At 53.5% G+C, this 25696-nt stretch overlaps 1 protein-coding gene across 1 annotated transcript; it reads left to right on the top strand.

The window, feature by feature from the left end:
- Window positions 1–77: 77 nt before the first annotated feature.
- Window positions 78–25696, top strand: FRMD8 (FERM domain containing 8). The gene is made up of 11 exons (XM_077115738.1): window positions 78–211; window positions 507–591; window positions 2016–2183; window positions 5762–5863; window positions 6293–6351; window positions 6489–6655; window positions 9367–9591; window positions 11850–11973; window positions 12809–12952; window positions 18964–19150; window positions 22509–25696. The coding sequence occupies exons 2-11, from the start codon at window positions 507–509 to the stop codon at window positions 22625–22627; spliced, it is 1380 nt and encodes a 459-aa protein (XP_076971853.1). The 5' UTR covers window positions 78–211; the 3' UTR covers window positions 22628–25696.

Raw genomic sequence — 25696 nt, 5'->3', positions numbered from 1 at the left:
GCGCGCGGGGCGGTGGGCAGAGCGCGTGCGCGGCGGCCCCGGGCTCCGATTGGCTCCCGCGGTCTGGGGGCGGGGCCGTGCGAGCTGCGTTTCCTCCCGCCGCGGTTTCCGCGTCGCTGCCCCGCGAGCGAACCGTAGACCAGGCTGGTGGCGGGACCCGAGTCAGGGCGGGGGCCCGGGACTGAGGCGCCGGGCGCTGTGTCCCTGCGAGGTGAGGAGCGCGGCGACGGCCGGCCCGGAAACCCGCCCCGGATGGCGGTGCGCCGTGCCCTGCCGGGCATCCCGGCGAGCGGAGCTCCCACCCCAGCCCCTGACCGTCCCTCACCCCTCCCGCAGGCCCCGACCCGGGGGCGGCCGGGGATCCCCCCAGCCGGCGCTGCATTGTTCAGCCTCGAAGACGCAGCCCAAGGACCCCCGTCCCTACGTTATTGAGAGCTTCAGTAGGCCCCTTCCCATCCCAGCCTGCCTGGACCCCTACTAACTTCTGTTCCTCTTTTCCTCGGCAGATGGACGGGCCAGAAGGCAGCGCCGGGCTGCCCGGCCCCGCTGAGCGGTCCCATCGAAGCAGCGTGTCCTCCGTGGGAGCCCGAGGTGGGTCCCTGTCCCCATGTACGCCCCCTACCCCCGCATCCATCACCTCCTAGGGCCCTGGCCCTGGGAAAATGGCCCTGGCTTGGCAGCCTTTTCACTGTGTCAGTTTACAAATGAGTACGTCGCAGTGTGGAAAACTCGAAACTCTGGCAGAGAACCCTGACTCTGACCACTTACCCTTCTGGCATCTCTGTTTCTTGCTTATAAGATGAGCTCCTCTCTTGTAGTTGTAGAATTCAAATGAAATGAGTGAAAAGTGATGCTTTTGCTTTCTTTGTTTCATTTCTTTCTTCCTAACAGCCTTTTGAGAGAAGGGGTTATCATCTTCGTTTTATAGGTTGGCTATCGAGTGGTGACATATTTGAGCCTTTCAGTGCCTCGGTTTTCTCCACCTGCAAAGTGGATCTGAGTCTCAGTCTCCTGGAGATTATTTTGTGATCTCTCAAGAAAGTAGCTATTGGAGCAGAGTTGACTAGGGGTTGACAAAGCTCCTTCCCTTATATTAATGATAACTTACAATAAACTTGACATTTGATAAACTATAATTGATAACTTGCCCTTGCCTTTCCCAGGCTCACCTCATTTGGTTCACAGCCATTCTTTGAGGGAACGGCATTAGCTACCCCTATATTGCAGATGAAGCCACTGACACTCAAACCAACTTACTGAATTGCCCAGGCCAGGATTTCAACCCGAATATGTGAGCCTTCAAGTCCACTGCTCTTTCATAGTTCCAGGGATGGGAATCTGCATCTGGCTGCCCTTCTAAGGGTCTCCCTTTGGCTCTGGGCTCCAGATGGGAATCCCGCAGGTTTGCACACAGCAGCGCCTTTTGTTTATGCTTCCCCTGCCTGCTCAAGACTGTCCTGATTGGCTCCAGTATTGAGTCCTGAGTCTTGAAGGGTCCAAAGAAAGCCAAGACCTGGAATTCACTTTACCTTTTGGACGGGAACAGGAATTTAGTAATTCTCTGTTCCCATCTTAGCCTGGGCTGGAGAGAGAAAGACAACGACTTCCTTAAGGTACCAGCGAGTCACCACATTTCCTACCTCCCAGCCTAATGGACGTATCAAGCACCTCGAGTCTGTTTCTGCCTCAGTTTCCATACCTTAGAGTGCTTTCCTTCAGGACAGAGAGCAAGCAGAGTCCTTTAGGCTGCCAGGGGAGTTGTGGGGAGCCTTGATTCGAACCTGGAGTATGGTCTGGTCCCTGGACTTGAGTTGTGGGGTTTCAGGGTGGTCTGTGGAGCTTAAGTCCCGCCAGTCAGCCTTCTGCATAAGGTCTAGAGTGGATTCTGTCTCAGGAGTGGTGACCTTGGTTATAGAGTGGGGTTTGCAGCCCAAGTGAGTGATGGAGGGTGTGTGGGTTGGGCTGGCTGAGCCTAGGCGGGGGACCCCAGTGACTCTGTCCGGCCTCTACTGCAGCAGCCGATGTGCTGGTGTATCTGGCGGACGACACCGTGGTGCCCCTGGCTGTGGAGAACCTCCCCTCGCTCAGTGCCCATGAGCTGCACCGCGCGGTCCGTGAGGTCCTGCAGCTTCCGGACGTCGCCCTGGAAGCCTTCGCTCTCTGGCTCGTCTCCCCTCTGCTGGGTAAGGCTTGGCCACGGGAGCCCAGGTGGGGGGGCCTGCGGGGTGGGGAGGGCCCTGGGGGCCTCTGGATCCAAGATCCTGGGGATGGCTGGGCTCGTCTGTGTCCTGGAGTCACCCTAACCTTTGAGGACCCAGATACCCGGAAAAGACTCCTCATTTCAACTCAGGCCCCTCTTCTTTGTGCTGGAGGCAGAGGAGGAGCTGAGCCTGTCCCTCAGCTTCAGGGGGGCTGAAGTCAGGGCCATCAGGAGAGCCAGGGGCAGCAGGAGGAGCAGGACTGAGAGAGAGTAGGGGGCAAAGGGACCCACGTCTCCTCAGCCTGTGATCCCTGCCATAACCTGAGTTGGCATCCTGCATACTTAATTTCACCACATCCTCCTGACCTTGTGAAGGGGAGAAAATTGAGGTTTGGAGGTGAGGCGTCTGATCCAAGCCTGTGTGGCCCCGCAGCAGGTCTCCCCGTACCGCACCCTGCTCCTGGGGGCAGGGAGAAGGTGAGACACGGCCCAGGGAGCAGCCACCTAGGGAACATGGCTCTTGCCCGGGAGGGGAGGACAGGAAGAATGGGGGTCTGACTCTTCCGGAGGGGCCCTCCTGCCCTGCCTGGTTTCTAGCTCCGTGACCACCCATATCCTGAACTTACAGGCCCAGGAAAGAGGTTGAGGCTGAGATCCCGAGTGGGGAAGAAGCAGGCGTGGGTACAAAGGCCCTGCAGACCCTCATCCGACAGGCCCCTGGGTGTATAGGCCTCTAGAGCCTGCTGGCGTGGGTGGGAAGCGGGCCGGGGAGCACACACCCCACGCCGTCATTTCAGGAAGTGAACTGGGCCAGTGCCAGGATTGTTTTCTGAGCTTAACTCTCGGTGGCAGAAGTTCTGGGGCCAGAGGGGGTGACCGGTCCCATTGAGAGAGTGAGCAGGAGAGTCAGCAGTCCACCCCAGGAGGCCACCAGTGGTTACCCCTTCTCTCCAAAGCCACTGGGGTTCCTGCCTCTGCCCCCGAGGGATGGTCTCCTGCTGTAGGGGAAGGAACACCCTGTCCCCAGCAGTCAGCGATTCCTGCTCAGCTGCCGCCCAGCAGCCCTTGCCCACCCTCTCCCTACTGACCTGCCTCCTGTGGCCAACCCCCACCCCCACCCCGGGGCTGTTGGCCACCCAGCCTGTTTCCTGCCCCTGCTCCCTCCCCATCACATTCCTGTACCCACCACCAGAGCGTGAATGGGGCGCCTGTGTGCCCAGCCTGGCCACTCCGGGACCCTGTCCATGAGGAGGAGGGTGACCAGAGGCCTCAGCATGACGCCAACACCCACTCTGTCCCCAGGCTGGATGCAGGGCCGGGGCTGAAAGGCCCCTTTAGCTTGCAGAGCCCTCGGCCCTCCCACCCTGACCGGATGAGTCAGTGACAGATGCTCCCTGGCTCTGAGCATAGGGTGAGGCAGGGCAGGGGGTGCCATCTGCCTTTAAGCTGGCTGTTTGGGGAGGGTTTAGCTTCTCCACTGTCACTGTCACTCTATCACTGCATGGAACAGGGCTCTAGGGATGGCCAGTCTCACGTGGGTGACTGCCTCCAGGCCGGAAGTCTGCGGGCCCTTGGGGTCAGCATCATCCTGTCCTGAGCTGCTGGGAGGTGGGGGTTAAGGTGGTCGGGTTGGGACTGTGGCAGAAGGAGGGCGCCCCTTTCTCCAAACGTGTCCAGCGAGGGCCAACTGGTAAGGCATCTGTGTCTTTCCATGTGTGTCCATAGCACCCTCCCCCCCTGCTCCTGGACTGCGTTCCAGGTGCTGGGGATGCAGCAGGGAGCAAGACTGGGGTTGTCCCTATTCCCGAGGACCGCGTGGTTGGGACTTTAGCATCTAAGATGTATGGGGCGAATCTGGCTCCTGGTCTAGCCACCAGCCGTGTGGTCTTTGGACTGTCACTCAATGTCCTCCAGGTCCTGGGAGTCCCCAGATGGAGAGCACACATCCATTGGGGGGAGGGGTGATGAGGGGACACTTGCTGCAGGGGCAGGAAGGCAGCTGTTGAGGGAGGTAGCATATTTGAGGATTCTTGCTGGGGACGCTAAGGTTGAGGTGACCAAGGTCGCGGGTCAGCTGGGGGGGTCTGTAGAGCCGCTGGAAAACCTGGGTCAGAGAAGCGATGGGCCGAGGGCAGGTTCTGGAGAAGCTGACTGAAGAGGCTGGATGGAATGGAAGGGGCTGCAGGCAGGTGCCAGTCTGGAGGCAGTGGCTCCTGTTTTGGTTTAAGTCCAGGGTCCAAGTGGAAGGTGACAGCCTGGAGAACAGACATGAGGACCCTTGGGATCTGGCTGGCAGGAGGAGGTCCTCAAGCCACCTGATGGGGAGGGCTGGAGGGAATATAGGGGGGGAGATGAGGTCAGAAAGACAAATGCAGGTGACATTCCTCCCTCCTGCCCCCCGCACCCTACTGCAGACAAAAAGGCAGAGAACCACATTCATCACTGAGAACGAGAGCTTGGAAATGGCCTTCAGCTCCTCAGAGGCACAGCCCAGGCAGCCTGTACCAGTTGAGGGGTGGCTGCTGAGATGGTTCATCCCTCCTGGCCTGAGGCTTTGTGTCCTGGGTCGTGGCAGTGCAGGTGTCCAGCCAGGGCAACCCAGAGTGTGAGGGAGCGGGAGTGGTGCCTTCAGCCCTTCTGCCAGTCAGTGGTGAGGGCCATTGCATGGGGAAGCTCTTCTCGGTGCCAGGGGCACCGCAGTGAACAAGTGCGCATGGGCGCCTGCCCGGGTGGCACTTGTAGTCTCTGAGGGTATAGATGCTAAACCCCAAGATGGTGAGATAATGTCCGGTAGCGGTTAATGCTGCAAAGGCAGCAAAACATGGTGTGGTTGGTGTGTGATAGAAGGTGACAGGAGGGGCTGCGTTAGGGAATGGGGAAAGTGACACTTGAACTGAGACCCCAGCCAGTCATGTGAGAATCTGGGGGAAGAGGGGCTGAGGAAGGAGCAACAGCAAGTGCAAAGGCCCTGAGGTACAAGCAGGTTGGGAGTGTGCAGGCCTTGGGAAGAGGGCAGGAGCAGAGCAGAAGAAGAGAGAAGGTGGGAGCCAGTCAGAGGGTACTAGGTAGATTGTGGATTGAAAGAGCCTGTAGGATGGAAAGTCTGGGCCAGCTGGAGTTCCTCAGGAGATGGGAGTGGGACCTTGCAAGGAAAAGCTTGGGTTCCACCAGGGATTGGGGAGGGCCTGTGGGCCTCAATTACCAGCTTTATCTTCTGCTTCCTAGTAGCAGTGCCATGCCCAACGCCCTATACCCCCACATCTCGTTTTTCATCAGCCACGGCCTCTCAGCTCCAGCCCTGCCCACAGTGGGCTGTAGTGAGCCAAAGCCCCTTATTTGCTGTGTGACTTTGAATGAGCAGCATACCTCTCTGAGCCTCTGTTTCTCTTTGGGTGGAAGGGGGATGGATCATTGCAGGGTAAATGCATATAAACCTCCTGAAATGGTTCTGGATACTTAATACCTCTCAGCTAACACTGGCGTGACAGTTATTGTTGCTGTGGTTGGTTGCAAGGGGCCTACTCCAAGGCTGCCCGGGCTATTCCCCATCTCATCCTGCAGAGTTGCAGCTGAAGCCTAAGCACCAGCCCTATAAGCTGGGCCGCCAGTGGCCAGAACTGTTGCTGCGCTTCACTGATGCCCCAGACGATGACGTGGCCATGGGTCAGTGCTGCTGCCCCCGCCTCCCCCACCCCACCTAGAACATCCCCTCCCCTCTACCACCTGGCGGCTGCCCTGAGTGATCAGGCAGGCTCAACAGACTGCCCATACCTGGCTCTGGTGCACTGACCCCCATCCTAGCCAGGCCTCAGCCAGCACCCTGCAGCCAGGGTAGAGCTGCCCTGGCCAGGGTCGGGGTGGGGGACGGCGCAGGACCAGCATCTCCCGCAGGCTCCATCGTCCACTCCTGGCCAGGGTTGGGGGGAAGGAGTCCCTGGGGGAACCAGGAAGGGGCGGTGCACCCCACTTTCTAGATGGCCTTTGGTTTTCTCAGATGTCACTGAGGGTTGGGAATGGGGTGGCCAGTCGGGAAGGAGGCAGGGCCTGGCTGAGCCTGGGTTGGCACCAGCAGTGACCCCACTCTCTCCCCAGATGAGCCCTCCCTGCAGTTCCGCCGGAACGTGTTCTTCCCCAAGCGGCGGGAGCTACAGGTGAGGTCGCGTGCCCCGTGCCATCCACCCAGGTCCAGCACCCCATGCCCAGCTAGTCCTGACCCCTAGATCCCTGGACGCATGCTCCTTTCCCCGACTCAGCTGAGACACCCCCCGCTCTGCCCCCTGGCCCGCAGATCCAGGACGAGCAGATCCTGCGGCTGTTATACGAGGAGGCCAGGGGCAACGTGCTGGCCGTGCGATACCCATGTGACGCAGAGGACTGCCAAGCCCTGGGTGCCCTGGTATGTCGCGTGAAGCTTGGGCCCTACCAGTCCGGCCAGCCTGCTGCCTGCATCTTGAGGTAAGGGGTGGAAGGCACTCCCAGGATCCCCGGGCTGCATGACAGGTCCCAGCCCTGGAGTCTGGAGGCCTCGGTCCCATCTGCCCTGACCCTCGCTGTGCCCCTCGACGGGCCCCTCCCCCTCTCTGAGACCCCTCTACCTCGTCGGCTCTGGGCTGGGGGGCCCAGGCAGTGGGGAGACTTAGGTGAAGGGATGTCTGCAAGAGTTGTCTGCAGTCCGAGTAGCCCAGGTGCTGGGGGTGGAGCCCAGGCTGTGGTCTGGGGTCAGGAGGGACCTGGGATTGTCATAGCCAGTGACAGCCAAATATCGGGAGCAGCAGAGTAAAGAGCTCCAGGGACCATGGCCCCAGCCACCCTCCAGCGTGCGACTCTCCACTTCCCACCCCTCTCCTGAAAAGCCATACCCTTCTTGGAGGGAACAAGCAGAGTCTCAGGGATGGCAAAGATTGAGTCCACACCCCAGAAGCAGATCAGGCTGGTGTCTGTCCTCCACGAAGGCTGAGCCTGAGGTCTGCAAATCATTCCCATGAAGGTGAACTTGCAGCACAGCCTGTCCCCAGACCGGGGCCGCCCCCTGCAGTGTGGGGTTGTCAGGGGAGAGCTGGTGCTGGTGCAGATACAGACACACTGAGTGGGGCTCCTAACAGCTGTGCGAGGTTGAGCCTGAGTGCCCTGTCGAGCTGGCCCTCCAGATGGATGTGGCTTTTCCAGCTGAGGCTGCCTGAAGGCAGGAGGACTGTCAGCTCACGTCACAGACACGTCTGTGGGTAGCCAAGGAGCCTGAGGCTCAGCTCAGGGCAGGGTTCCACCTGGGTCCCGGAGCCCCGTTTGCCATCCTCACCCAGCCGTGCGCCCCCAGGCTTGCTCGTGCTGTGCTCTCAAGGGGGCCACCTCAGCTGCACGTGGGAGGAGAGTCCTTTCTCCCTCACACGGCCAGCATCATCAGCCTCTGCCTGATGGCCAGATGGCCTGGTCTCAGGTCACCCACGCGACACTGGCCAGGGCCCTGCTTGGCCCCCTTGGGGGTCCTTGGTCCCATGGGCGTCTTTCTGTACAAGGAGGGGGCAGCCCGACTTCCAGGTGAGTAGAGCGCTGTCGTAGAGGGAGGATGCACGCTGGGAGACAAATGACACTCCAGCAGTCCTGAGAAGGGGCAGCTGCTGAGACCCCTCCGCCCCCACCCATGCCCCATGTCCAGGCGCGTCCAGGCTAGCACAGGCTCCCCTCTCCCCTCCCTTGGGCCCAGGTGTTAGGTCCTTGGGACGCCATGGCAGGGACCCCTCCCCTCTTTGGCAACAACAACAACTATCACGAGATCTGGGCGCTGACTACGCACCCAGGCCGTGCTAGCACCCTGTGAGCAGGGATCAGTGTCCTAATTTTATACATGGGGAGACTGAGGCCCAGAGCAGGCTGGCTCCTGCCCAAAGACAGAGCGCTAAGGCAGGTCACGTGGAATGACCAGTCCACACTGCCCCTGGGCTTCTTAAAATGGGAAAAATGGTCCCATTATTCTGAGATTCTGCTCTACTTTTTTTGTTTTTAAGTGTTAAATCATCCTTTTATAATGAAACCTAAGCTGATAGATCGTGTGTGTGTGTTTATCTTTTATCGGCAAAAGAAAACATCGATGGCTACAAGTCACTAACCCCATTTCTTGGTTGTCAGAATGGCCCTAGATCAGAAATGCAGACCTTTCTGGCACAGTGACATAAGTCGCTGCTCTGAGGCCCTCCTGCCACGTGGTCTGATGGCTCGGAGGTTAGGCCGCCCGAGATCGGGCTGGTTGAAGTTAGGCTGCCTGGCCGAGGGTAGGCTGGACCCAGGCTGGACCAACCAAGGGAGGCTGCCTGCTTGACGTCCACAGGCTGGTGGAGGTTAGACCCATTGGCATAGGCTGACTGAGGGTGGGCAAATCCAAAGCGGGGCCTGGTTCTGGCTCTGATCCGCGTCTGCTGAGGACTGAGGGACGGGTTGGTGCTGGTGCAGGATAAGGAGTCTGGAGCAGCAGATGCGGATTTGGCCAGTGACCCCAAGCTGCATGGGCTGCAGGGCAAGGCTGGCGGGAGTACGTGTGCAGGCCGTGAGCAGGGGCCGTCCTCGTTGGGCCTCCAGCATCCTGGAAGAACATACTGTGGTAGAGGCACATGCTAACTGTCAGCCCGGACAGGCCGTAGGGACATGGCCATCCCCACTTTGTCACAGAGAAGGGAAGGCCCAGTCCCTTGCCCCCTTGTATGCTAGTTGTGGCAGAGATGGGCACTCTGTCCCCAGAGCCTGCCCTGGCTGCGGGCTGGGATCTGATCTGCAGGTGTCTGGTGCCCCTGTCCTTCCTGGGCCCCTCATCTGAGCTCTGGCCTTAAAGTAGCTCGCGTCTCCCCTTCCCCTGGCAGCCTTGCTCCCCACCGATGCCCCTCTACTCTTATTAGGGGAAATGCTCCCCAAGGCCCCACTCCACATCGCTCCCTAAGCGTCTAGCTGCGGTGGGCCCATGAGCAGGCGCAGCAGGCACGCTGCTGGCACCACAGCGCAGCGGTCTGTGCCGGGGAAGGCCTTCCGGAACCCCCTGGGCAGGGGGGCGGCCCCAGTGAGCTCTTCTGCCCCTCTTCCCCGTCACCTGCCCTGTTTCTCTGCCCTGTCCTGTGAACCCAGGACGTGGGCCCCTCTGGCCACCAACCACGTGCTGAACACGCATCTTCCTTCCCCCTCAGGGAGAAGCTGGACTCCTTCCTCCCCGCCCACCTCTGTAAGCGTGGCCATGGCCTCTTTGCTGCCCTCTGGGGCCGAGGGACCAAGGCCGGCCCAGGAGAGCAGGGCCTGCTGGATGCCTACCGCCAGGTGAAGGAAGCAGGTGGGGGCGACAGTGAGCACGAGGCCTCCCTGAGCGCTCACTACCGCACCTACCTCCTCAAGTGCCACGAGCTGCCCTTCTACGGGTGAGCAACTCCACAGAAGGGGCTCCCTGGCTACCATCATCATCCTGGGTGGCCGCAGCCCTGGGGTCACCTCTGACCTGTCCTTGACAGCCCAGCCGTGTGTCCTTGGCCCCCGTGCCCCAGCTCTACCACCGCACAGGGCCGGCCTTCACACCAGCCCCTCAGGACCTGTGGGCCCCAAGCCGGATGCCCCACCTCCTCCCCTCGACCTGTCATGGTCCCTGACAGCTTGGACGGCTCCTGTCCTTCTACCCGGTGGTCACGGGGCCTGCTGCCCCTCCTGTAGCTGACCATCAGCCATTAACACTTCATAAGTCACTCTTGGGCACATGCCAGGGACTCTGTAGGCATGTGAGATCTTTAATGAGCAAAAGTGCTTGTGCTTGTGCTTGCAGAGGACAGTCTAATGGAGAGAGGAGGCAACAGAGGGGACCACTTGGGAAAAAAATTGGGCCCAATGGGGGAGACTCAGGTTATACTTTTCAATAGTGTGGTCAGGGTAGGCATCCCTGGAGGATGATATTTGAGCAAAGGCTGAAGGGAGTGAGAGATAAGGACGTAGTAGGGAGAGCATCTGAGGCAGGGGAGCCCTGGGGAGGGCCGTGTGGGTGGACTTGGCTCTGAGCCGGGTCGGTGCCATTTGTGAAATTTGCATGGAGCGCGTGACCGGACTGGGCTCTCCGGGATCCATTTGCCACCGTGTTGAGAGCAGACCCCAGGAGGCCAGGGCAGAGCCAGGAGCCCAGCGAAGAGGCTGTGCAGCCACTGGCGGAGGCCAGGCCACGTGGTAGACATGGGAAGATTCAGGATGTGTCTCAGGGTGGAGCCAACAGAATTTGCTGGATGGATGTGCAGGAGAGGAGGCCATGAGGCCATCAACAGGGATGGGGGCGACCGTGGTGGAGCTAGCCTGTGGGGAGGTTAGCAGCTTGGATTTGGATGTGCTGATTTTGAGAAGCTGGTTAGGTGGCCACCTGGCAATGGCGGGTAAGCATTGGGATTTATGAGCCTAGAGTTGGGGAGAGAGGTCCAGGCTGGAGAGTACATTACCATCAGCTTCCTCAGTGGATGGTGTTTGAAACCTCAGCCCCGGAGGAGGCCACCAGGTAGGGGAGTGGAGACACGAAAGAAGAGGGCCAAGCCCTGGGCCTCCAGCAAGGTGGAAGACAGGCGCCCTACAAGCCAGCAAGGGAAAGTGTCCAAGGGCAGGGAGTGGCCAGCTGTTGCGTGCTACCACTGCTACAAGGTCAAGTTCAACCTGTGTTCCTCGTGGCTGGTGATTGGCCTTGGCTCCAGCAGCACAGAGTAGTTTCAGTGGAGAGGTGGGGCCTGGGGCAGGGAGGTGGTTGAGAGGTTTTGAAATATTTTTACAAGGGGCAGAATAACAGCATATGGGTATGCTGATGAGGGTGATCCAATAGCGATGAAGAATTGACGTATGCCGTGTGTCATTGTTGACCCATCGGAGGGTGGGGGGCTGGTTAGGATGAGTTTAAGGTAGTGTGTGCCCTTCTCCAGTCCTGGCCAGCTGCAGGGTGCAGGCAGGGTCCGAGAATTGGATTTGACTCTGGTCCTGCTTAGCCAAGTGCAATGAAATAGTGGGGAGTGGTGGTGGGGGGGGGATGACTACAGTGACTGGAGTGCAGGTTTTGTGGAGGGGAGAGGGCATGGCAAGGACAAAGGGACAGAGGAAAGGTGGTGGGATCCAGGGAGGGGTGCCCGGGGCCCCTGCCCCTATTTGCCTTCTCAATTCCAAGCCCTGAAGCCGCTGCCCTGAGCAGCCCCGCTCCTCCTTGTGTTTCCCAAGCTGGCCTGGCCTTGGACTGCCCCTGCTGAGGGGCCTTTGCCCTGCGGACTGTGAGCCTGGCACCTCCCGTGGCCTCACCCCTGACCCCCAGCATCTGAGTCCCCGGGCCCTGGGTCTCCTCGCAGCTCTCTGCACAGCCTTTGCTCTTGCTCTGTCCCACACCTGGGCTTTGTGTCACTCTTCCCTCTCCCCACAGTGCCTTTCCTTCCCTTTTCCATCCAGTTCCTCCCGCTGCGTGTCCCCCTTCCTTGTCCTGCATGACCAGCTCAGAGGCCACCACTGCCGTACAGCCTCCCCCTCTCTGCCCTGCTTCTCGGTTGTCCCCTTCCCTGGGGTGGGCCCAGAGCAGGCCTCCCCGCTGGGCATTTGTGGTGGAGGGCTGAATTCAGACCTTTCTGGGCCATCTCTCCTCTACGTGGAGGGTTCGGCTGACGCCCGCCTCCCTGCCCAGGTGTGCCTTCTTCCACGGTGAGATCGACAAGCCGGCCCAGGGCTTCTTGAACCGGGGCGGGCGCAGGCCAGTGGTCGTGGCCATCTGTCTGGAGGGCGTGCACGTCATCGACAGCAGGGAGAAGGTACTGGCTCCAGCTCTTCCGGGAAAGGAAGGGATTGAGGGGGGGTCTTTCTCTGGGGCTCCCCATGATAGAGGTCCCGGGGCTCCTGCCGTCATCCTGAAAGTGCTCCCTAGGTCTGCCCTGGGATCTGTTTTCCTGCCCAGCATGCCAGGCAGGGGGTGGCCAGGCCCAGGGGGAGGCTGCAGCTGGGGCTGCCCACTCTGAGTGGAGGGGTCTGGTAGGGCCTGGCTAATGGCTAGAGACCGGCCAGTGATTTTCCAGAAAGGTCCCTCTTCTGGGACCCTCCTGGGCCTACACAGCCCCTTGGCCCATCCAAGTCCTGCTTCTCCCCCAGCATTTGGTGGCCAGCTCAGTGTTGGCCACCTACATAGAAGGTAGTGCTAACAACCTGCTCTGTGGGGCAGCTTCTCTGTGCCAGGCAGTCCCCTCTAAAATCAGGAGGAGGGTTTTGGCTGACTCCTGGTTGTCCCCAGGGAGGGCTTACAGCCCTTGCTGAGATGCTGCCCCACTGATCTCATAGAAAAGACCTCCCCTCCCCACCTGCCACTCCCCCCATGTGACTTTCCCAGGACCTGGGGGAGGGAGAATGGGCCAAATGAGCATGAAGGGACTTGGTTGTCCATCACGCTGTAAGAGGCTTGACCCGCTGGTGAGAAATGATATGGGATGGGGGTTCTCAGAAACCCCAGGATCTCCATCCTTAGAGAAATGCATGAGTGAATCTAGAACCAATCTGAGAGGGAAACACCCTGGCCCGGTGTGCCCTGAAGGCCTGGGGCTGGGGAGCAGGCCCTGCCCAGACTGTGCCAGCCTGGCTCTCGTCTCCCACTGGCAGCACGTCCTGCTGGGTCTGGGCTTCCAGGAGCTGTCATGGGACCACACCTCCCCTGAGGAGGAGGAGCCCATCCTGTGGCTGGAGTTCGACGGGGAGAGCGAGGGGACGCCCGTCAACAAGCTGCTCAAGGTCTACTCCAAGCAGGTAGTGGGAGTCACAGGTCATCCCCGCCCTGGGGTGGGGGCTCAGGCACCCGAGGGCCCCGACCGTAAGAGTGTCCAGGCCGGCTGGGCCTTGGCAGCTGGGAGGGAAGGGAGAGACCTGGCCTGGCGATTCCATGCCAGGGGGTGGGGGCGGCAGCGGAGCAGCTGTTGGCCGTGGGCCTGCCCAGGGCTTGGGACTGCTGTGCGGCCAGCCCGAGCAGTTCTGAGGGGCCCCCCGTGAATGCTGAGAACTTGACACCCCCCCCAACCACCACAGTCACGCTATGGAATGTTCCATCACTTCAGAAATTGCCTTATGGTTTGACTTTGCATTTTCCTCCCCACTAATGAGGCTGAGCATCTTTTAGTGTTTTATTTGCCATTTGGATGTCCTCTTTGGTGAAGGGTCTGTTTAAGGCTTTTGCCAATATTTCTACTGGGTTTGCGTCTCTAAAATTGTCTTGTAGATTTCTCTTCTGATTTCCCATTCATATGTTCACCTGCTATTTGACATTTCCTCTTAGCTGTCCCTAGCTTTTCTAGAATGTCACATAAATACATTTCTCTCACAACTTCTAGGTATTCACCCAAGATAAATGAAGACATGTTCACACAAAGGCTTGTACTCAGATGTTCACAACATCTTCACGTGTAATACCCAAAAGCTAGAGTCCACTCAAGTGTCCCTTAAGTGGGGGATAAATAAACAACTGGTGGTACAGCCTTACAGTATATACAATGTAGGTAACCTGAGACGGGCTTCCTTCATTGATCATATTTTTGAGATTCATCAGTTCATTCATTTTATTGCCAAGTACTGTTTATTCACCCATTGAAGACTATGTGGGTTATTTCCAGTTTTTTTCATTTTTATGAATAAAACTGCTCAAACATTTGTGTACAAGTCTTTGTGTGGATATATATGTCATTATTTCTCTGGGTAAATACCTAAGGGTGAGATTGCTGGCTTGTATAATTCACATGTGATTAATTTTATTAGAAACTGCCAACTATTTTCCACAGTGACTGAGCTATTTTGCATGCCCACTGGCAATGTGTAAAGAATTCCAGTTGTTCTGCCCTTGTCAGCACTTGACATTGTCAGTTTTTTTCCTTTTTATTTTTCCCCTCATACTAATAGGTATATAGTAGCGATATGTCACTGAGGTTTCAATTTGCGTTTCCCTAATGATAAATGGCATTGATCTTCTTTTAGATGTGCTTATTTGTTATCCATATATTTTCTTTGATGAAAATCTGTTCAAATCTTTTGTTTATTTTTTATTTTATTTTTTACTGTGTTGTAAGAGTTCATTGTATATTTTGAATACCAGTCCTTTATCAGATATGTATTTTGCAAATGTTCCTTTCAGTCTGTGACTTCTTTTTCATTTTCTTAATGTCTTTTGAAGAGCAGATGTTTTTCATTTTAATGAAATTCATTTTATCAGTATTTTCTTCTATGGTTTATGCTTTTTGTTTCTTAGCTAAGAAATCATTGCCTAACCTAAGGTCACGCAGATTTTCTTCTGTTTTTTTTTCCTAAAAGTTTTGTAGATTTAGGTCAATGATCCATTTCAAGTTAATGTTTATACAGAGTGTAATATGTAGGTCAGGGAGCATATTTTACTCATTTATTGCGGTTGCCCCAGCATCGTTAGCTGCAAAGACTGTCCATTGAATTGCGTTTTGCAACCCTGTCAAAATCAGTTGACCATGTCTGAGTTCTCTGTCCTGAGTCGTTGATCTGTATGTCTGTCTTACACTAGGATACCTCACTGTCATAGGTACTGAAGCTTTACAGTAAGCCTTGAAATCAGGTAGTATGATTTCAAGAATTTTTTTTTTATTAATTAAAAAAAATTAACAAACAAAACATTAAGATATTCCATTCTACATATACAATCAGTAATTCTTAATATCATTGCATAGTTGCATATTCATCATTTCTTAGAACATTTGCATCGATTTAGAAAAAGAAATAAAAAGAAAACAGAAAAAGAAATAAAATGATAACAGAGAAAAAAAGATTATACATACCATACCCCTTACCCAAGAATTTTGTTTGTTTGTTTGTTTTTTAATTGTTTTGGCTATTCCAGTTCCTTTGCTTTCTGCAAAATTTCCAAATCAGCTTCTGGATTTCTGCCTACCCAAAAGAGCCTTCTGAATCTTAAGATCTCATTGAATCTATAGATTAATTTGGAAAGAATTGACATCTTAACAATCTCAAGTTTTCCAATCCATGAACGTGGTATATCTCTAATTTGTCTTCTTTGATTTCTCTCAAACTAATTTATAATTTTCAGCATATAAATCTTGTACACATTTTATTTGATTTGTCCCTAAGTATTTCATATTTTTTGGTACTACTGTAAATGGCACTATTTTTAAGTTCAATTTTCAGTTGCTTATGGCTGGTATATAGAAATACAGTTGGTTTTGTATATTGACCTTATGTCCTGTGACCTTGTTAAACTCACTTACTCATTCTAGTAGTGTTGCAGATTCTTTGGGATTTCCTATCTAGACAGTCATCTTGTCTGTGAAGAGGGGCAGTTGTATTCTTAACTTCCCAATCTATATGCCTTTTACTTGCCTCGCCTGATAGCACCGGCTCAGACCCTCCAGCACAGTGTTGGGTAGTTGCGGGAGAGCAGACAGCCTTAGCTTGCTCCTGATCTTAGAGGGAAAGCATTTAGTTCTTCAGTAGATAAGTGTGTTAGCTATGGATTTTTCGTAGCTGCCCTTCAGGTTGCAGAAGTCCCCTTCCATCGCTGGTCTGTTGAGTTTTATCTTGAATTCATGTTTACTTTTGTCAAGTGTATCTAAGTTTGAAGCTCAATGATGCATTTGAGGTTTTGTTCCAGGGAGCTAGGAACTTGGGATCCACTGCTCCCCACTGACTGCCCTCCTGCCCACCAGTCCACTGCCCACTCTCAGCCTGGCAGAACTCCCTCCGTGAGAAAAGGAGGGAGAGTGTAGATTGCCCCATGCGGGCCAGGAGGTGTGGAGAACACAGCTATAGACATTGGTTCTTCTCTCGGTGCCTTGTGGGGTTTCCTGCCTTCCTTCCCACCTTCCCAGGGTGAGTTGTGTTGCTGCAGAGAGACCTCGGGTTGCCCTGTGGCTGGGCAGGCGTGGGCTGTGCAGGCCCTGTCTGCAGCCACCCCCTTGGCCTCTGACCCAGCCACCAGTTGGTTCCCTTCTTGGAAACTGTCTCCCAGTGCCTGTAGCAGTAAATATTTGTTGCCTGAATAAGTGGCGACACCCTGCCCCCTACCAAACAACTTTCTGTCCATAGGGCCCAACGAGCCAGCTGTATGGTACTCAGCCATACCCACTGACATCATCATTTCACCTCTTATGTCAACATGTCTTGGGTTGAAAATTTGTTGAGAAGGCAGTACTTTCTTTTAAGTAACTTGTCTTCTTCTCACTCAGCTTTTTTTTTTCTTTGAAAAACATTTGGGATTTTTATTATGGTAACATATGTAAGCACAAAATTTCCCATTTTAACCATTTTTATTTTATTTTATCTTTTAAATTATTTTTTTTTGAAATATAACATATACAAAGAAAAGAAAGAAAAAAGCAATAACTTTCAACGTGTACTTCACGTTGGTTACAGAACAGATTTCAGAGTTTGTTCTGGGTTACCATTCCACTATTTCAGTTATTTCCTTCTAGCTGTTCCAAAACACTGGAGGCTAGAAGAAATATCAGTATAGTGATTCAGCATTTGTTAAATCCCCTTTTCTCTGTTATACCTCCTCCTTCTCCTTTGATCCTTCTCCCAGTCTATAGCGATCTTTAGGCAATGCCCATTCAGACGTTTTCATGTTGAGAAGGGGTGTTGACACTAAAGGATAGGGGGATGCAATTTGTTGATAATCTTGGAGAGGCTGGTCCCTCTGGGTTTCAGGATTTATCTGACCTAGGAATCCTCTGGAAATTATAGGTTCCAGGAAAGCAAACCTAGTGCGTGAAACCTTTAAAGAGTCTCAATTCAAGCCCTGGGTATTCTTAAGAGTCAGCAGGAGTGATGTTGGTCAGGGCTGGCAGACCCTGGCAATTGGCACTATATAACTGAAGCTTGCATAAGACCAGCTTCTAGAACAGCCTCTTGGCTCAATTTGATCTCTCAGCCACTGATACCTTATTTTATTATACTTCTTTTCTCCCTTTTGGTCAGGAGGGTGTTGTCGATCCCACAGTGCCAGGGCCATCCTCAACCCCAGGAGTCATGCCCCACGTTGTCAGGGAGACTTTCACCCCAAATCCATTTTAACCACCTTTAAATGTACAATTCATTGGCATTAAATCACATTCACGATGTGCTACCATTACTGCCATCCACCACCAAAACTCTTGTCATCACCCCAAACAGAAACTCTGCACCCTGCTCCCCCTTCCTCCCAGCCCCTGGTAACCTGTTAGTCTACTGTCCAATGAATTTATGTATTCTACACATTTTCTTCTAAGTGGGATCACACAAAATTTGTCCTTCTGTGTCTGGCTTATTTCATTCAACGTGATGTTTTCACGGTTCATCCATGTTGTTATATATAACAGACCTTCACTCCTTTTTATGGCCTAAAGTATATACAAGATTTTGTTTATCCATCTATCTGTTGATGGACACTTGGGTTGTTTCCACCTTTTGGCTAATGTGAATAATGCTGCTGTGAACATTGGTGTTAGAAAGTATCTGTTTGAGTCCCTGTTTTCAGTTTTTTGGCATATGTACAATGGACAGATTTTTTTTTTTGCTTGCTTTTTTTTTTAACATGAGCAGGCACCGGGAATCGAACCCGGGTCCTCTGGCATAGCAGGCAAGCATTCTTGCCTGCTGAGCCACCATGGCCCCTGGACAGATTTTTTAATGACCAAATTCTATGTCATGAAATTGTAAAATGGACAAGCCTTGAACATAATGCTGTTTTGTGTTTTTTCTTAATTTATTATTTCTTTTGCATGGGCAGGCACTGGGAATCAAACCTGGGTCTGTGGCATGGCAGGCAAGTACTCTACTACTGTGCCGCCATCACCTGCCCCATAATGCTGTTTTAACAGCATAGTTAATAAATTTAACCATTGTTGGTGGCCTAATAATTGGTTCAAGTAAATCAGCAAGTACCTTAAATTATATTTGGACATGAATATAGTAAAGCAAAATTAATTATTGTTTAATGTCATTGTGCCGGCCAAAAGACAACATAAAGCTTCCCAGTTTAACCACTTTCAGCTGTACCAGTCGGTGGTGTTGATTACACCCACAGTGTTTGCGTTGCCATCACCACCTGCCATCACCAAAACTTTCCCATTGCCCCAAACAGAAGCTCTGCGTCAATTAAGCATTAACTCCCCACCCTGGCAACCTGCACTCTCCTTTCTGTCTGTGTGCATTTGCGTATTCTAGTTATTTCTTACACATGAAATCACACAGTATCTGTCCTTTTGTATCTGACTTATTTCACTCACCTTGATGCCGTCCGGCTCATCCATGTAGTGTGGTGGATCAGCACCTCATCCTTTTCATGGCCAAGTACTATTCCACCGTGTCTGTGCACTGTGCCGTATTTATCCAGTCCTCTGCTGAGAAGGCATGGCTTCTGAAGGGAGCCACCCCCTCCCCACCCCCGACATCACTGGCTCTTCCCTCGGCCAGCACACCTATGGATTTAACCAGCCTGGAACATCCTCCCTGGGCCCTGCTTCCCGCTGTCCTCCTCCTTCTCTCCCTAGCTGCCCAGCTGGCCTCGCCCCCCACCCCACCTGACCTCTCCTGGTCCTCTGCACTCAGCCTTCCCAGGCTCTGCTTTCTGACTGGCATTATTCTTTCTTTCCTACACCTTCTCCCAATTCCGGGGACCCCTGCTCACCCTTCCCACCCTCCAGTCCACATCTGCTGTCCCACCCGAGGGAGGGACGCTGCGTTTGGCTCATCCCAAGCAGCACTGGGTCTGGACCCCCGGGCTGCGGGCCTCACGCCGCCTCTCCCCTCCCCAGGCCGAACTGATGAGCAGTCTCATAGAGTACTGCATTGAGCTGAGCCAGGCTGCAGAGCCCGCCGTCCCCCAGGAGCCGGCGCCTGGCAACCCTGCCCCTCCCACTGTGCGACCCCGGCTGCGGAGGCAGGGCAGCGTGGTCTGCAGCCGCATCCAGCGGCTCTCCACCATCGACTACGTGGACGACGGTGAGTGACCCCTTGTCCTCCCACGCAGATACATGCTCACACGCACGTGGGGCGAGCTCCTAAGGGCAGGGCCAGACTGTCCCAGGCACAGGGCAAGTGAGCTCCACCTGCAGAATGCGCTGAGAGAGAGAGAGGACCCAGCCCAGCCCAGCCCAGCCCAGCCCTGGCCTCTTCGGGGCTCTGGGAAATGGGATCGGAGGCCCTGGAGCTGTAAACAGCCCTTTCCTGTCCCCTCTCACTGCTGTGCATCCTCAGAATGGTGCAAAGCTAGAAACTGCTAACATCTGTTTATAGAGGCAGGGAAACAACTCCCAGAACCACAGTCTGTGGGATTCAGTGCAGTGGTGAAAGCTGATCCCTGCAGGGCAGTGTGGTGTCTGGGTCTCTACAAGGACGTTAGTGGAAAAAACTGTGAAATCCAAAGTCGGTGGTCCAGTTAAAATCGTACCAATGTTAATTCCTTAGTTTTGACAAATGTACCAGTCAATATAAAATGTTAACCTTAGGGAATGCTGAGCAAGGGGTACTATAATATCTTTGCAAATGTTCTTTAAATCTAAAATTATTCCAAAATGCAAAGGCTATTTTTTAAAGTGTGGTAACAGAGACCCACATTTACATGGCATGATGGCTACAAAAATAATGCTCATTAGGAAAAACTCAGGTAACGACAGTAAAAATCATCCACAGCAACCCCAACTGTGGCAATCATTTGGGGTAACGTTTACATTTTCACTTTGTAGCATTCCACTTTTTTACAGTGAGCATGCCATTTTTAGAATCAGAAAGAGACAAAATAATTTTCCTACCACATAATTTTTAACCATCACTGTAGTGTTTGTTCCATGACATGCTTGTGGCACAGTCTTTTCCACCCAGACCCCTGAGACTGGACATCACAGGTTATTTCCAACTTCCAGCCCTTAAAAACAAAACAGTGTACCTCTAGCTAAAGGCTTGCTTCAGATTGGAACTGTTTCTTCAGGATAAATTCCTGGAAATGGAGTTGCCGGCTCAAAGGCCAGGCAGGTTTTATGGTTTGGGATACATGCCACTCTCCAGAGAAGCTAGGCCTAACTTGAAACTGCTTCCCACAGAAGAGGCAGCACCTGCCTTCCTCACTCCCCACAAGATAACAGAATGATAACATTCTGAGAGAGAGACAGAGAGATGGTGTTCTAGATTGCTAGGTGCCAGAATACGATATATCAGAAGCAGAACAGCTTTTAAAAGAGGGACTTTAAGTTGTAAGCTTACAGTTCTAAGGCCATGGAAATGTCCCAGTTAAAGCAAGTCTATAAAAATGTGCAAATTCAGGCATCAACAAGAGGTTACCATCACTCAAGAAAGGTTGCTGATGTTTAGGGTTTCTCTCTCAATAGGCAAAGCACATGGCGAACATGGCGACATCTGCTAGCTTTCTCTCCAGGCTTTTTGTTTCATGAAGCTCCCCCGGGGGTGTTTTCCTTCTTTATCTCCATGGGCTCTCATGGTTTGTGGCTCTCTAGCTTTCTCCAAAAAGTTTCCCCCTTTAAAGGATTCCAGTAAACTAATCAAGAGTCACCTGGAATGGATGGAGTCACATCTCCCTCTAATCAAAGGTTAATACCCGCAATTGGATGCACCATGTCTCCGTGGAGATAATCTAATCAATTTTCCAACCTACAGAGCAGAACAGAGACGAAAAGAAAATGACTGTGTTCACATGATAGATCAGTATTAAACCATGGCTTTTCTAGGGTGCAGAATCCTTTCAAACTGGCACAGAGGGTGTGACAGAATCAAAGAGAGAATTAATTTGTTTGGGTTGGCGTTTGAATACAAGTGAAGTTGTAACATTTTTTGTGCTTGATCATTTGTATTTCCTCCATGGATTGCTGTTCTTAACTTTTGCCTATTTTTGTTGTTGCTTATTTTTGCTTGAATCTTTGTTTTTGTTTTCTTTACAAGGAACAGCATTTATATTTATTTATGGGAAACCTTATCATGCCAGAACATACCAGTAAAACATCTTCATAAATAAGTCAAACTATTCATTGAGGCATGTAATATCTCCCAGGATTACATAAGTGAAATTATTTCAAAAGCAGTACAAAAAAAATTAATAATAAAAAAAAGTACAAAATAACTAAGGAGATAGTTGACTTTTAGTGACCCCCCCCACCTCCCCAGCTCTTGATCTTCCCTTTCCTTCATTGTGTGTGTGTGACTGTGTGTGTGAGTGTATGTGTGAGTGTGTGCGTGCGTGCGCACGCATGGGCCAGGAACCGAACCCAGGTCTCCCAATGGACTTTTCTTTCATCTTTGCCTTTATCTGGGGGATAATTTTCCCTTGCATTTGGGTTCATGCCTCCTCTTCCACTGCTCACTCTTTAAGATCTTCTCTGTCCTCTTAGCTATCGAGACCAAGCTTGATTCTTTTTTATTAACATCTTGTATTAATAGAGCACATGTGTTAAAATTAATGAACCAATATTGATATGTTATTAACTAAAGTCCATACTTTATACAGATTTCCATGGTTTTCACCACACGCCCCTTTTCCGTTCCGGGACCCCATCCAGGACACCGGGTCACATTTAGCCGTCTGTCCCCTTAGGCTGTCTCTTGGCTGTGGCAGTTTCTCAGACTTCCGTAGTATTAGATGACCTTGGCAGTTTTGGGGAGTACCAAACAGGTATACTGTAGGATGCTTCTCTATTGGGATTTGTCTGATGTTTTTTTTCATGGTAAGAAGGGGCTGACTGGGGAAAAAAAATGCACCTAATGTAAATTGCAGACTATAGTTAATAGTTCTGTTTTGATATTCTTTCATCAGTTGTAACAAAGGTGCCACACTTAAGGCACAGTGTCAGCAATGGACACTGCGCTGTGTTTTTTACCTGACTTTCCTATAAACCTATGACATCTCTAATTAATATTGATTATTAATGTTAATAATTTTTTAAATTATGCTAGGTGGAAAAAAACACAAAGTAAAAAAAAAAATGCCTTTTGGGCTTTGGGGAAGAGACCCCAGAGGTACCTTGCATTTTCCATCACCCTCTATCCAAGCTAAACAAACACTCTCAACAGGACATCACCGTTGTCGTTGATCTTGACTGCCCAGCCTGATATTTTTAGCGTGTAAGAATCCTTTGTACCTGTATAGGACTCGCCTGTATTTGGTTATATATGTGGTAGGTGTCTCGCTTCCTTGGTCTGTCTACTCCTGCACAGGTCAGACCCCGCAGTCAGCCCAGCGTGTGCAGCCCGGGGACCCTGAACGGTGGTGGCCGTGCACAGTAGGTGCAGAGGGGCTGGGCTCACCTCGAGGGAAGCCACCCCCCCTCATCGTGTCCTCTCATCTTCCTCACAGGCAAGGAGATCAAGCGGGTGAAGCCAAAGCGTTCCACATCCTTCTTCAGCCGGCAGCTGTCTGTGAGCCAGGGGAGCTACAGCGTCGTGCAGCCCACAGACAGCTTGGAGCAGGGCTGAGGGCGGCAGCCGCAGGCCGGAGGGGAGCCCACAGGACGCCCCCAACCTGGGTCCTGGGATGTCCTCCCCGAGGGGCCAGGGCCAAGTTAGTCTGGAGGGGCCACCACAGGTGCTCAGGGCCTGCAGGTGTTCCAGCCCCAGGAGGAGGGATGACGCCAGGCTGTGGAGAGCTGGCCATCCTTCAGACCCCCTCGTGTGGCCTCTCCTGCCTTCCCCAGAGCTCTGGGCCCAGCTGCTGACTCAGGACAGGCTGCCTTCCGGTCCCTGAGACAGGCCTTGTGCCCTTCTCAAGGCAGATGGTAGTGTCCCCTGCTCGCTCTCATCTAACCTGGGGGCGGCCCCGATGGCAGGGGGCCAAGGAATGGGACTCAGAGCTTGTGGGTCTGGTTTAAGCCTTTCAGCTTTCCCCGTGGGTGTAGGTGGCCACACCCCACTTTCCTCCTGCTGGCATTCCACCCCCACGCCAGCACTCTGGACTCTCACTCCCCGGACGCAGCTGCGGGTCTCCATTGAACCCCAGCAGCAGCAGAGAAGGACAAGACCCCACCCCATATCCTCCCTGGCTGAACTGGGCCTTGCCACTGTGTCCCCAGGCACACTAGGGTCCCTGTGTCCTGTTCTGAGCAGCAGGCACTCTGCCCTGGGACAGAGACCAGGCTCCTCACTGAGATCCCCTTGCAGGTACAAGATACTCCAACCAAAAGAAAGGCAGCTTTTTTTATTTAGCCTTTGGTGACATCGCTGCGCTGAGGGGGGCTGCCGACCCACACTCCATGCTTAGCAAAAAGCTCCCAGAAAACCCCCTCGGCCCAGCAGCCCCCTCAGCAAACCCACCCAGACTGCCGCTTCTCCCAGCCTTGTTCTGGGGGAAAGACAGGCTTTGTTTTGTTTTGTTTTGTTTTGTTTTTTCATCTGCTTTGAGTCATTGAAGCCTGTGAGCCTGGAGCCTCGGGCTCCTCCTCGGAGATGGCTGTGGCCTTCGCCCCACCTCTCCAGCTGGCCTGGGCAGCCGGGAAGGGAAGTCCCAGCCAGGCAGGAACACTGGAGAGGAGATTCCAAGATGGGTGCTTGGCTTTTCTTGTGCTCAGCTTGGCCCTCCTAACCACAGATGAGCAAGAGGAGAACGAGCGGGGTTTTCCCACCTTGGGAATTCCACACCACAGGCATGGCTGCTCTCACAGCCGCTTCCTGGCCTTCCCTCCGGAGAGAGGCCAGGCCCGCTTAGCACAGGGCTTTGCTTTGTCTTCCCTCCCCGGCAGGAACCGTGGGAGAGGAAGTGGGAGCCAGCATGCCCTCAGGCCCCAGGGCGACAGTTGTGTCACCTTCCCCTTGGGGACATCGGGGTGTGAGGTGGGCTCACCTTCTGGCAGCAGGGCCTTTGTCATAACACATGTGAGAAAGAGGTGTGGGAAGTGTCCATAGCCTTCTGGAATGTTCTGGCCATGGGGTGGGTGTCAGTTGCCACATCTTGTCTGCTCTATCCTGGAGTCACAGCCTCCCTGGGAGCTGCCCCGCCCTGTCTGTGCCCCTGCCCAGCTCAGTCACCCCGTGGCTCCTGGCTATCTCGACCCCACTGTCTGTTTTGATTCAGGGGCCTGGTATGTGTGTTTGTGTGTGTCTGTGTGTATGTGTGGACACAAATGCTGTGTTTTCACTTCTCAGCCTCTTATGTTTTCTAATCATCCACTGTGCCTCAATTTTCTGCCTACCCTTTGAAACAAAGCAGTATTTTACTAAGCGACTGTTGAATATTCTCATCCTTTTGTATCATGATTCACTAATGATAAAATCTGTTTCTAGCAGACTTGGAGGTGGTTTATGACATGAGAGGTACGAGGGTGTGTGATGACAGCTGCACATTTGGTGTTTATTTAGTGTGCATGGGGGAGGGCAGACCCCAGGGCTCTCCTAGCTGGAATGGGGAACCCAGAGTGAAGTTCTGGGCATTTTGTCGACTCCCAAGATGAAAGGATCCAAGAGGGGTTTGGAGTGGTCTGATGGGGACCACAGGGGGAGCTCCCCAGGCAGGCAGGAGCTGATGGCAGGCCCTGCACAGGCCAGAGCCTGTGCCTGGCCTGTGGCCACCCCCATGCAGGCCCACTCCAGCCTGTTAGTGGGGTGCAGCCAGTGGCTGGGTGCAGCTTAGTGGCTCCTCACACCTGGGAGTCACAGTTGAGGTCCCTCAACAGCCCCTAGGCCAATGCCCAGTCCCCGTGGGCTGAGGCAGGAGGCCCAGGAGGGACTCCTTGTGCCTTGGGCCTGGCAGAGGGCAATTGGTTTCCCCACAGATCCTGTTAATGTGTTTGGAGGATGGAACATCAGACCCGGATTCCCAAGTGCCATAGTCCCCGCAGGAAGCGGCAGGCAGCTATGATAACTTAATCCCAGGGCACTGGCCCTGAAGGATAAGTCCTGTTTGGGGGCCGAGAGGCACAGTGCCACGGCTTCCAGAGCAGGCCCCACATGCCCGTGGCTGTGTCATCTGGGCCTAGGGTCTGTCTCCTTGGGCTTCCATGGCGATGAGCCGTGCCTTGTCCCTGCATGGGCCCACTGCCTGGGGAGGGGCAGCCCTGTGCCGTGATTGTGGACACTTAACTGACCTCCTGACCTGGATCTTGGGCCTCAGTTTCTTGGCTGGCCCTGTAAAATGGGAATAATTACAGTATCCACCTCATAGGGTTGGTGAGGTGGTTTGATATCTGGCATACAGTAAGCACTTAATAGATGTCAACTATTTCACCATCTGTAAAATTACTGTCTGGAAATGGGAGGGAGAACAGGTCCAGCTGAGAGGCCTGGGCCCTGCTGATGGCGCAGACACCTGCCCCTGGCATGAGGGAGCCCCAGGGGTCTGGATTCACAGGCCTGCAACCCTTGCCTCCGCCCAGCCCCAGTCCCACCAAGCCTTGCATTCTGGTGTCCTGCTACAAATTTCACAGCTTAAAACAACAAATGCATCATCTTACATTTCCGTAGGTCAGATGCCTGACTCAGGTCTCACTGGCTGAACTTAAGGGCTGCGCTCCTCTCTGGGCCCTGAGAACTGCTCTGTTCCCTGCCTCTTCCATC

The sequence above is a fragment of the Tamandua tetradactyla genome, chromosome 9, assembly GCF_023851605.1.
Source record: "Tamandua tetradactyla isolate mTamTet1 chromosome 9, mTamTet1.pri, whole genome shotgun sequence".
Classification (NCBI taxonomy): Eukaryota; Metazoa; Chordata; class Mammalia; order Pilosa; family Myrmecophagidae; genus Tamandua; species Tamandua tetradactyla.
The sequence above is the reverse complement of the archived record's forward strand: the minus strand, read 5'-3'. Positions and strand labels throughout refer to the sequence as shown.

Coding starts and splice junctions, on each gene's coding strand:
- FRMD8 (XM_077115738.1), top strand. CDS start 507: ATGGACGGGCCAGAAGGCAGCGCCGGGCTGCCCGGCCCCGCTGAGCGG. Junction 11,974..12,808: donor TCATCGACAGCAGGGAGAAG/GTACTGGCTCCA, acceptor TCCCACTGGCAG/CACGTCCTGCTGGGTCTGGG. Junction 19,151..22,508: donor CATCGACTACGTGGACGACG/GTGAGTGACCCC, acceptor TCTTCCTCACAG/GCAAGGAGATCAAGCGGGTG.